Below are 13,137 nucleotides of genomic sequence, written 5' to 3'. Positions count from 1 at the left end.
CACTTCAATGTGATTGAGTTTTCGTGGTTTTGCGACGTCGAGGGACAGACAAAGTGGGCATGGCCGGATAAACTCGCCAATAGCGGAGTGCTAATGGCGACAAAGACGTAGAATAGCAACTATATTTTTTTCTCTTTTGTATAGCAGAATCATGCATAATCAGCGCGTAGACGCATTTTAGGAGTGGAAGTCCTCTCAGTTTCGGGCCATCGACCGACAAGCAAAGTGGGTAGGGCCCGAAAAATGTTGACCAATGGCGGAAGATTAATGGCTGAGATGGAACGTAATATTTAGGTTAATGAGCCCAAGGTCGAAGAAGACTTGGAACATTTTCCCCAGTTATTGCGGTTTGTACTGACAGCTCGAGATCGAGTGAGTTTTTTGCACAGGCCCAGGAAATGGGTTAAAAAAAAGTGTACAAAACACGAGAAATAAGGAAGAAAAATATCGCATCAATACAACACAAGGAAAGTTTATTGTTTCCCATGAATTAACTAAGAAAATAACAAAAAGTTGCTCAGAATGATGACACGGTCGATCGTGTTGCGTTGCTGTGATTAAAGAGGGTTCGTTGTAGTTAAGGAAGGGTATGCATTGCGAAATTTTTTTTTACTAGAGTTCTAGCGCTGCTCAAAACATTTGCTAAACTTGAAGTGTATGACAGATTCAACGACATTAGACTAAAAGGGGTGGGGAGGGTAAACTGATTATAGGCGAATCTTATAGAGACACCTCTATGCACGGGGTGCCGTCCCGTCTTCAGCCTGCCGTAGTGGGCCCGCTATGTACTATATATGCATTCCGTCTATGTACGATATCTGTGCAATTAGATGGCGGGGCGATTGCTTGCCTTTTGACTCGGTATGCGTGATTATTGTAAAAAAAAGAATAAACGTAAAGCGAAGTAAAGTGCGGGAGAAAGAAAAGGCGCTGCTCTGCAGCTGTCAAATGCTTTTTCCAGAGGGTACACCGTATTGCACATTTGATAACAAATAACTGCATGATTGATAACAAATGATTCTATTCCATTATTTCGCTTAAATGTTTTACACTGCTGCTACATGCAGAGCTCGCAAAGTCCTCTGTAGCGCGTCCGTGTTCTTGCACGGGCGTTAGAGCAAGCACAGTGTCGCCATGGGCTCCAGTTACCGACAGAATGAAAATAAACTTTGTAGACACCGATAAAAAAAGGCTTTATTAATAAACAATAATCGATACAGTGCGTTTATGTACAATGGTGTAGTTCAGGACCCGCCTGTATGCGCAGAGGCCTTCGCCTTTATTGTAGCATGATCACACAAGTGCTTCCCCTCAAATACCCGGCACCACGGAAGATTTTAGCAAGGCGACGGCAGCTGCTATTTTCGTCGCTCATCGAGTGAACGCAAAACTATCTTGGGCTGACTTTCTCGAACAAACTTGACAGCAAAAACCGGAACTAGTCATTCAAATGTAATCGATTCGTGCTCATTTTGCCTAGGCAACAACACAACGGCGATAGAAAGAGGCGGAGAGGAACTGAAGCTACAGATTTAGCGGCATACCGGAACGAATGTGCTTCCTCCCAACGCAACTTTTACGCGCTACACAAACAGCAGTTAGTGCTAGCTATTGCGGGATCAACGCACACGCTCTTCTCATCTCCCACACGTAGGTCACTGATATGATTTAGGAATTTCTGGAGACAGCGCGTTGTCGGCTACCTCACGGCGTTATGAAATACTGAAGAATTTGACTCATTATTTGGAATTATTCAGGGGATTGCAAAGGCAAATCTAGTCTGAAAAAAGAAAGGCGTTCCTCCCCAGTTAAGGTCGTCCTTTTTTCCCAGGTAACTTCTGAAGCATCGTTCACCCCATTCCCGCATTCCCATGGAGCACCGCGTTTGGTATTTCTTTTGTGCAGACCATAGGTGCATGACACACAACGACAGTGCTCCCAACCTCTGAAGCCAGTTTTCCCCTTAACTTGGAGAAAGAAATCTGCCTAGATTTCCTTAGATTTGTGCAAAATGTGGTCAATTTTGTCAATATTACATCCGTATACATAAATCTTCATGTTATGTAAATGAAGACTATTTTATTTATAAGCTTGTGTTATAATGTTCAAATAATGAAGTCATTGTGCTCAAGCTCAAATAATGACATAACATTATGTCCTCCTGCTTGACGACCTCTCCCCCCGCCCCCCCTCCCCGCTCCCCTTCCGTATTCACAGAAGACTTCAACACATTAGTACATTTATGCTTTCTTGCCCTTCACTCTTGTTTCGCACTTAGAACAAATTGACAATATTATTGTCAGTTTGCCTTATTACCTTATTGGAATTGCTAGGAAGATGGGCACTGAGCCTCTCTTGCAGAATGTAACCGCGTCAGAAGTCTGCTACGGCACGACAGCAACGTAAAAGATGCGAATAATTTTTTTGAATGACCTGTTCTAACCTAACACCACCACATTTACGCGCTTACATTTCATTTGCAGCGAAGCACGCAGATATACGTCTGATATTTAATGCAAGGAACCGGGCGCGCCGCTCCATGGCCCCCAAGTACTTACGCCGGCGCGCGCAAAACGCCGGACTCAGCGGCTAGTCTGTGAACGCCGCGGTCGGTTTGTGTGTGTGAAAAGGTTCCTTCCGAGTTGTCGCGTCACAGAATTATGTTTTATCGTATAGTCAAATTACAATCTGAGAGCTATCATGTCTGTAAGTTGTGTGCAAGCAACAGGACGAGGAGAGGGACACAGACAACATCGTAGTTTACAATATTCCTACGTACTTTAGTTTGAGAAACTCAACTAGTTCAATCAATTTCTTGCATCATATTTAAGGCCCGAGCGTACATGGTCCGAAAATCTTTTTGTCGATGCGATGCCCGACGCGGGACACCGGATTTTCTGCGACACGGGCTCCTCAATGGTATCGCATTGAAATGTGTAAAATCCCTAGATCTAGGGAATCTTAATGATGACAAACCATCTGTGGGGGATATGCCATGAAGTAGGTGGTCATATGATAAAAAGACCTAGGGAATTTTCCATAGAGGTGGCGGCTTTGTTCGACGGCGAAGATAACGGCCGCGGAACCGAACGTGATGAGGCGCGAGTACTTTGCATACTCAAACTTCCATTCTTTTTCCTTATATAAACGTTTCGAAAGCGTTGAAGAGACCCTTTCAAATTTCCTTCCCCACGCCATGAAATGAGCCCTCAAGCGAGCTGCCTGATTCTTCGTCAATCCTCCACTGTGGGTAGGTGCCACAGTTTCTGAAGTCACCATCGCCGTCTTGTCGAGCGCTGGGACTAGGTTTGCACATAAATACATCTTGTAAATGGTTTTCTGCGTACATCTCCACGTAACAATACCCTCCTAGTCGCGTGCTGTGCTGTGGCTTTAGACGTTTTTTTTTTCTTTCGCAATAGGAAAACGGTCTAGTGTCCAGCTCATGCTTTAGACAGTCTGCTGTTTGTTCGAGCAAGCCGCTATAGCCCGAGTCGACTCCGCCGGTCGCAGTTAGTGGTGTCGCCGCTCTTTCGCCCGCATGGCGAGTCTAGCCGCCCAGTGCGTGGGCTGCGGGTGAATGTGCACGTTGACCGGCCCGTGGTGTCCTCGGCTCAGCAGCCCCGGTCTGTGCCCAAGGTGCGGCGGTTGGTGGTGGTGCCTGTCGTGACTGTGCGCAGCCGCCGCTACTCCGGCCATTGCGGCGCCCGCCATCATACCCACTGCCGCCGCTCCTGCCATGCCCATGCCGCTGCTGCCACTCTGCTGTTGCTGAGGGGGTGGCCGGACAACCTGTGTTGGCTGCGGAAAGAGAGATAGAGGAGAGAAAGAAGCGTCTTTGCTTAGAAACCGTGCTGCCCACGGAAAGGAGGGAAACAAGAAATAAACATATCTTCACGTCGGAAACTATGCAAGCGATGTCTTTATTTACTTTCCTCTGTCATATGGTTATTGAGGGCCGAGAGATAACAGTGGTTACTTTAAGGAGACGAGGTATATGAGACATGAGCATCCCTATCTCAAAACGCGTCTTATAAGCTCTGAGTGACCGTTGCGCATCAAGTGGTTATCGAAAGTCGTATTTGAGCCGTAGCAGTGGGGATAGGATTTGTAAAGTAATTGAACTAAGCGAAGTCAAAGATGAAGAGCGCTTGTGTCATCCTGATGCTCGTCTATGTCCTTGGCGTTGTTTTTACTATGGACATTAACCAACTAGCTCAACAACTTGCAGAGCTAGGAAATTATTCGCGCGTCTCTCCGTCAGGTCATCGAGAAGCGCGGGATGGGTAATCATGAGTATGTTCACCCGCACTGTCACCACTTCTATATCGCTCTCTGGCACCTTTCTCCGACGCCAGTTTTATAGGGTGGCCATAAGTGCCCCGCTGGAAGAAGATAAAGAAAGGAGCAATACGCAGGGCACTGGTATGGGCACCGTCCCAGCTGAGAAAACGTCATGCTGAGGAGGAATAGAGAAGGTAAACATTTATCTCTTTATATCTCTTTTATTATTAGGTATTTCTAAAAAAATTGTGGGAGTATACTCACTGAAATACATTGTACCCACTGCAGTGTGTTCTCAGTTCCGAAAACAAACAAACAAACAAACAAACAAACAAACAAACAAACAAACAAACAAACAAACAAACAAACAAACAAACAAACAAACAAAGGTATTGCAGGACCCTTTGAAACACAACCCCCTGTATCAAGGTAAGGTCTGCGCTTTATGTAATCCACCAGCGGGTATTTCGAACGTGTAAACGCACTCACCGCTGTCTGTGCGTTGGGCTGCTGCTGCACAATGACCGTGACGGGTGGCGCCGACGGTGGCGCGTTCACGTATGTCGGGTTGTACGACGGTTGCATCACCGCAGGCTGTGGCGGTGGTGGATAGCCCGGTGGATAGCCCGCTGGATAGGGGGCGGGCTGGACGCTGGCCGTGGCTGCAGTCTGGGGCGGGTAATAGGGCGGCGGAGGCGGGGCCGCGCCACCTGCCACAGGGGCTGGCTGTGGGAACGGTTGCACTCCAGCCGGAGGAGGGTAGTAGGCATCGTACGGCGCACCTGCAGGGAGACAACTCGTTACAAAGCGCGGCGGTTTATTTTCCATGCCTTTATATTAAACCGTAATGAGTCTCATGACACTTAGGTTAGCAAAACAGCATTTTTGCTTTCTATACGAGACTGACTTACTAGTACAGACATGTGTCTCTCCCACAGACGTCTCCTATTGGAACAATGTGAAGTCTGGTTTGATGTTTAGTGCAGCTTAATGGCGAGTAGCGCAACACTGTAATCCGGCTCCGTATGCTGCGTAATCCTGAATATAATCGCCACTCCTGCTTCAGAGACGCCGAGCATCAGGAGAGGTTGCAGTTAGTCAGGGTACCGCGACGTTCAAATGTTAGTTATAGAAAGATACTTTGACCGGTGTATCCATGGAGTTTGGCGAATGAGTTCATAGGATCTAAAGCACCGGCAAGAGAGACACAGGCGAAATGCCTCTTTCGACTGACAAGTTTGGATGTCAGTGGCCGGCAATATTTTCGGGCGTTTGTTTCATAGAAGAGAAGTGGAGGTGGTCATCTAGAGGTGGCGTGCGTGCGACAAAAATGCTGAGAGGAGGCAGCAATAATATTACACTATAGTAATCAGCAACGCGTCAAACTCATTTCTGCATAACAGAGAAGCCAGGGGGGCTAAATAGTGCTTCCTTTGTAGTGGAAACCGCAGACTACCTGCTCAACCAGCAATGATCTGCAGAGACGCTATCGTGAGTCAAAAACGGCATAGAAGCTTTTGTATTGAATTCTGCTCAAATAATCTAGGTGGTGGTGTATCCGAGGCTGAACTTAGCGGCACATCGCAGTCTGATGACAATTTTATGCTGTCCTTAATTCCCTTGAACGATGTCTTTCGTCATCATCATTATCAGCTTCAGTTTCATTCTTTTCAGTTTCAATCAGCCTAATTTCAATTTCAGTTTCAATCAGTCTAATTTATGCCCATTGCAGGACGAAGGCCTCCCCCAGCGATCTCCAAGTACTCCTGTCTTGAGTCAATTAATTGACTCCACCATGTGCTTGCGAATTCCCTAACGTCATCACGCCACCTAGTTGACTGTCCTCCTCGATGTCTTTTATACCGTCAATCAAGGATCAAGAATCAGTGCTCTACAGACGTCATCGTTGCCATGCGAGGTGACAGTGTTATTTTCTTTTACCAGATGGAAGGGGTAAGTTCGACAGGTGTTCATGTCCGCGGGAGGTCGGACAATCGGTAGAGTACAGCACAGGTGAAACAAAAACATACAACACTTCAGTCACACATAGGTGGGGTTGTGGGCGCTCCTATGCTCTTCTAAATCAGCCCCCAAGTCAACAGACGATGGAAGGTTTCTTTGCATGAACTCAATATCCAGATCGCTGCTGAAGGATCAGTGATTAGGAGAAATGTCGGGCAACCATCGCTGACGGTGAACAAACCATGATGATGCACAATGTACGTTTCCCGCATCTAATAAGTGCTCTTCTGCCCAAAATGGGTAACGGCATAGTTAACGCCACTGACATGTATGGGAGGACCAAGATATGTCCGGAAGAGAAGATTGAGATACCGTAAACATGCTTTTGAATAGTGAGGAATCATATTAGGGAATCTCCGACGGGCCATGGTTTGTGTCGCTTCCAGCGCCATGTTGATTTAAAGGCTGATCATCTCGTTTTCTTTGTAAAAGACGTGTGAGGCTTTGTGTTTTCCAGGGGCAGTAAATTTGCTTCTTTTAAGGAAGGCGGAAATTTTCAACACCATTTAGTTTTCGGCAGCCCAACAGTTATAACATAAAGGACGTTTGGGCACAACTGCCAAAAAAGTGTCGCTGTGCCATTTCTTCTTCTATTTTTTTTTTGGTATTTGATTGAGAAAATTGGCAGTCCGTTCGGGCCACTGCAGTCTTGCCGCTACTATTTGTCATGGTACTTGTATGAGGGCACCGCCGGAGTTCACCTTAGGCTGATCACTTCAGACAAGCGCTACGTTCTGCCATAGTTATCTTCCTTAAACACCGCATGCACACTGGCAAGGAAGACTGACGCAATAGCAGTTCACAAGGATGTGAGGTGCGTGTGTAGAGCGAGGAAAAGTGGAGATCACCCTATACTGTATACCCTTGTTATACCATCTATCCAAGAAATAAACAAATGTTGGGCAGCTTCTAATACCTTTGAGAGGCTACGTTGAAAGCGAGGGCAACTTCGGTCCCGTTCAAGAAGCAATGGGACAAAAACAGTGAACTCAGTGCTTGGGTTACAGGACAAAAACAAACAAGTTGCATAAATCTTACGTCGGCTTCACCATATTTCCAGAGCACGCGCACAGTGGTAGAGCAGCGTATGTAATAGTCTCACATCGGTTATTCGGTTTAGTGCTTGTGTGCGCAGCTTTTGGGGAGTAGAATATTCACCACGGCGATACCAAACTCCTCGCGCAATAACCATGTCGCGCTGCCTCTCTACTGAATTTTATACTAAGCGCGATTGAAGTTAGTAGCAGCAAAAGTTACTGGTTTCATGAAAATGCGAGGGAATACTCATGTTGTAGAATAGGCTGAAGTGTCTAAATAGAGGGCTGTGTTGCTCGTAGCCGATTACAGTATAATCGGAGAAACAACACGAGAGGTATATCAAAATTTGACTCTACTATCACAAAATGGTCTTCTTGCAGCGTTTCTATTTTGTTGCTACGGCAGTTAGAGCTACTTTCGGGCTGTTATATATATTGTCTGAAGCACGCTTACGAAAAAGTAAGCGCCTCGCACTGCTTTTGCTTCCGTCTTACACCTCCCTAACCAGCGACCGGAGTAATCAAAACGCAGACATGAAGTGGCCAGCGTCTATGCCGCGCAAGTCCAATAGGAGAGCTGTACGCAGCAGAAAGAACACAGATTGTAGCCAGCTGGTATCGCTAATGAAACGAAATACGGCGTGAGTGAAAATTGGACGCAGTGAGAAGGAGGCCACAAGGCTTTCTCTGTCGACAACATGTGGAGGAGAGGTTCACAGTTCCAACGGCAAGATTATCTATCTAGAAAAACCAGCCGAAGGCGAGGAAACAACGTATCGCGAACATTGTATGCACAGGGCTCAATGATCTCTGCAATTTGATTGAATAAAGCATACAGAGACAGAAGGCTGCCTAAACATTCAGTGCGAGAACTATTATATATATATATGTATATATATATATAAGGGCCCTTCCAACATGTGAAGATGGAAGACCAGCGAAACTGTATTGTTCAATAGCTTATATTAAGTTCTATATGGTGGTTATGCTATATTGGCTGAATAAAAGCCCAAACGCATAACTTCGTTGTTTGCTTCGTCTTTCTTTTTTTATTCTTCTTTATCTATATTTTTATTATTTTATTTTTAGTGTTTAATGTCCTTATTTCTTTACTCTTTTTTACTTTATACATACATAGCGATATTCTTTCTTCCATGTTACACGGCTCTTGCCCGTGGACACATTTTTCACCAGAACCTATAGCCTTATAAAACATTGATGCAAAAAAAAAAAAAAAAAAGAAACTCGTAGCTTCTTCTCAACGCAGGCACTGCCCCTCACCAGGTCTGGCCATTTTGAGCTGTCAAGCGCAGAGCATACAATGCGCGCTAACGATCGTGTTTGCAAAGAATTGCTCACTGCGCGCCGCAGAAAGATCTGAAATTTCAATTCGAACGCCGTTTTCCCTTTCCCTCGCGGAGACCGCGCTCCAAGCCGGACGGGGACGTACTCGTGTCCGCAGTGTGACGTCGCTCGTGATGACAATGACTTCGAGAATTATTCAAGGCAACATCCGTTATTTGGGTGATCTGTCGCTTGAATTGACGAATTGAAGTTTAGAGAAATAATAAAACACACAAATGGAATACCTGCGTGTTTTTTGTTTTGCTTCGCACCAAAGCAAGACAGATGTACTTCCGCTTCGTCTGCTTGTTCCCAGGGTCGTGCAGTCACGTGTGAAGGTACCAAAACTATGCCATTTTCTACCGTGTTCCAGCGCCGTGATAATGCTCTGCGATCCGCTTGTTCTGCCTTAGTATTCGTGTAGCACTGAATTATACCGCTTGTCATGCGTCCCTGTGCACAGTGTGCAAAATTGTGCGCTGCAATCACAACAGCTCGCCGCCAACGCCGTCAGCAAAAATGCACAACGCCGAAAAAGAAAAAAGAAAAGAAAGAGGAAAAAGAAAAAGAAAGGAGAAAAAAAATGAAGGCGGGGCCCATGACGTATGCGCCACGCGATCCTCGAGGTCCGGTATGGGAGAATGCAGGGTAGGAATTTCGCTTGCGGAGGCTAAATTGGGCGAGTGGAGAGAGTGTCTCGCTTGGCAGTGGAGCCCGCCTGCTGAAATCATGGGTTCGCGGCACTGAAATATTTCTAACTCGGCTATTAATGAGCCGATTTGAAATTTTTTTGCGGCAGAACGCTTCCTAGAGGACACGTAACAACTTCCAGCGTATAACCAAATTTTGCTATGAGGACTGGTGAGGGGCCCTTTAAAACTCCAACCACTTCCTTTCTCTTCCGTTCCACTCCCCCACTAGTCACGGCCTCGACGGTGGCGCCGCCTATGTCGACACTGCCGTAGCAGTGGACGGCTAATGCGCTACCGGAGGGAGGGAGAAAAAAAAAGAAATAAAAGAGACCAAGAGGGAAAAATAGAAAAGACAGAAAAAGAAGGGCATGGGAGGGTCTTGGAGGAGCGAGAGGTTAGGGATCATTCAGGGGTGTCATTGGCGGCATGTTTTTGTGGCTTTAGAAGAGCCGGTCAGGCGGTCAGTGCGCGAGTAACAAAAAAGGCCCAAAAAGATATCAGTTGAAAGAACTACTGGAGTAGCGTCGCAACAATGCGTCGGGTAATATTGAAGGAGTTAAGATGGCGACAAGGAGTCTGAGGTGCAATGCGTGGGGTAGCTGGAAGGCAGCGGCTTGGTCTTTCAAGGGACGGTAGTCCAGTAACTCAACCTAGGCGTCGTCACGGCGGTATACAGAAGTGGCGACACCCTGTGTAGCTGAGGCACCCGAAAAGGTATCCTGGCGTCTGGGACTTTGGAATGTGTTGGTGAGGATGTTTCGAAAAATAAAATAAAGAACAGACAAAAAAAGGGGGGGGGCGAAACCGGAATAACAAATAGGAGGGGGACATGAGTAAAAGCGGGGGGGGGGGGGGGGGGGCAGGTGTGTATGGGAAAAGGGGTCGTGCAGTTTATATATGCGTAAAAACGTGAAAGAGTATATTAAATTGAGTAGTAGGCAGGGAAAAATTGGAAATGGAGGAATAGGTGAGGTTGAGAATTAAGGTTAGCTGGTAGCACAATGTGTTTTGTTCCTTGGTTGATGATATGAGAATTTCAGATTTAGCTTACAGCTTTTAGAGATTCTAAGTTGCCACATACCAAATTAATTCCCGTCGGGTGTAGGCATTTAAACTTGTGTATGATGTATGATTCCGTATACTTCTTCTCGCGAGGTGAACGGAAATTTATTTGTAGTATATAGAGCCTTGCTTTGTCGAATATATGACCATGTTCATTGAAATGGCTGGCTACTGCTTCAGGTAAATTGTGTTTTGTATCTGTGCGGTGACCGATGAGTCTTGTATGAATTTGTTGTCCAGTCTCCCCCCCTACGTATTGTTTGCTACAAGTGGCGCATTCTAGACAGTAAACTACCATGCTTGATGTGCAGGTGAAACTCGAAGTTGCCTTTTGTGAGTAATTCGACGCTGTACTTTTTACTATAGTAGTAGATTTGCATGTAGAGCACCTGGAGTGGCCGCACGGACCGGTTCCTAACTTCGCCTTTGTCCTTAGCTTGACATGTACAAGAACATCATTAAAGTTAGTGTTGCGTCAGTAGGCTACTCTGGGCGGGTCGGGAAAAATCTTACTCTGGGCGAGTGGGGCGGCGGAAAGATGTAAGAATGGCGCTGCTTTTGGAAGGTGTAGGGGCTTTATCACTTCGTTCATGACGACGCCACCATGATCAGGAAACCGCAAATTGATAAAACAGTTCCTCTGCCTTATATTGTACCATGGTATACAGGGTCATAAAGATAAATGGAGAGTGAGTCACAGCATATTGATTATCGGCTATTGGTTGCTGCAATCTGAAAAATATTGTTGCAACCTAATATTCCAACCTGTGGTATCCAGCTGGAGCTTAGGAGGCAATGCGGCTACAATATTCTTGTAGGGAGAGAAACACAGTCTTCGAAGAATCTATTATGGCGGCACGCTTTGAACTATGGTCAAGAGCATCACGTGAGGCCCTCACCTCCCCGCTGTTGCATATCGAGTGAATTCGAAGTCGTCGTCCTTTGAGAAGCCTTGCGTCCTTCGGGCTGTTGTTCGAAACCACACGCTGACGATGCGTGTACATAAGATAGAGCGGCGGGTCAGTGTACGCTTGATGCGCGTGCATATGCGTACATCTTGATATCCGCCCACGAATACCGAGGCATGATTTTAGGCGGTACATGCGCATAACAATACATCTACGCTGGTATGTGTACTGCTGCTTGCGGAAATTATGTGGTGGCATAGATCCGGGCATTGTTACACAGATGTGCCGTCGTAGTGAGGACAAAGATGAAAAATTCCACCCCGATAAAATGTGAAACTTTGGTACTTATATGTGGAGTTGACGAAAATGAAAATTGTGTGCGTGTATAAATATCACATCGGTAGAAGGTGCTTCCATTGGCAGAACGTCGTTCCCTAAACGGTATATAGCCACGCAGGGAGCGCAACGGGGCGCATATATTTGGCCCGACGTGTGCGTGCCTTATTACGCCACACGATTTGAGGGCTGAAAGAAAGGTGACACGGCGAGTTGACGCGGTCATGATTCAACTTATGAAATGCCATTCTAGATCACATAGAATGTACTTCGACTGACTATTTGGCACAATTACTGCTCGCTGTTAAACAGACGTGCCGACGCCGACGAAACGCCTGAAATACGCTCCATGTGGGTGCCTCCTTAGTCCTTTAAGAGCCGGCGAATATTACGTAGTTTTGAAAGTTGCTACAATGCCTATTTGGAAGCCATTTTCCGGGACACAAATGGGGCAGTAATGATTGATGACTGAAGAAAAAAATGTGCACACGGTTATTGGCACTGTTTACTGCAAGCCACCATAGTTGTGTTGACGTTATGCGGTTGTACTAGTGCAAGCTGCAATACGCAGAACGGATTGTCCCATTGGAAGGATGTTTAGAAGGCTGTATGCAGGGAGCGGATGAACAGGTGCTCTAAACGCAATCTTGCATGTAAACGAACAGGAACGAGTGAGTGATAAAAATATAGTTAATTCACGGCTGCTTTTAACATATTGAGCAGCGCCTGTCGCAAAAGGAAGCAATTCTGTTCTCCGAAAACCTCGAAAAATCGAAAAAAGTACCATGACAGGCATTCTAATATGAAACATCTCTAGGTATAAAGTGCTAGCGTGTGTAACATTGAGAAAAAAAAAAAAAAAAAACGCGCACCACCATTTCTCTTCGTAAATAATATTGTAAACTAATAAGCACAGGTTCGAAATATAGCGACAAGGCTAAATTCACGCATACGTAGCGTTTTGAGGATAAACAAATCTGCGCGGTTGTCTAGACACGATAAACTCTCGATATTTAATCCTGTGTCAAAATTACTCTTCTTGGTACACCAGAGATGAGTCGCACACGGAGCACGCCGCCTGCTTGCCGTGAGAATTTGATACCCAGAAGAACTTTGAAGAGGAGTTTCCAAAATATCTTCTCCTTTCCGAGTGCCGTGAGGATAAGGACGCGTGATAAAGACATTGGCTTGTACTCACTCATGTCGAAACTGTGCCTTCTTCCAAGTGAGAACTTCGGTCAACAATAATGGCACTGGTCTGAAGTAAGGAACCCTCGCAGGAACAGTTAGTCGAGTAGAGGTGTGACTACGCCGCGGTGCTATCCACAAGAGAAATATGACCGTTTTCTTCAACCAACGTCCTGTATATCGTCACCCCGAGGCACAGGCCTATCGCCGTTATCTCGCGAGTACAATGTCCACCGGCTGGCTGTATCGGTCGCTTTCTATCTA

At 46.0% G+C, this 13,137-nt stretch overlaps 1 protein-coding gene across 1 annotated transcript; it reads right to left on the bottom strand.

The window, feature by feature from the left end:
• Positions 1–1,176: 1,176 nt before the first annotated feature.
• LOC126540362 (uncharacterized) lies at positions 1,177–13,137 on the bottom strand. The gene is made up of 3 exons (XM_050187162.3): positions 12,884–13,137; positions 4,774–5,066; positions 1,177–3,801 (listed from the first exon to the last, which is right to left on the bottom strand). The coding sequence occupies exons 1-3, from the start codon at positions 12,885–12,887 to the stop codon at positions 3,514–3,516; spliced, it is 585 nt and encodes a 194-aa protein (XP_050043119.1). The 5' UTR covers positions 12,888–13,137; the 3' UTR covers positions 1,177–3,513.

This window comes from Dermacentor andersoni, chromosome 2, assembly GCF_023375885.2.
Source record: "Dermacentor andersoni chromosome 2, qqDerAnde1_hic_scaffold, whole genome shotgun sequence".
NCBI lineage: Eukaryota > Metazoa > Arthropoda > Arachnida > Ixodida > Ixodidae > Dermacentor > Dermacentor andersoni.
This window is presented reverse-complemented; position numbering and strand designations above follow the sequence as displayed.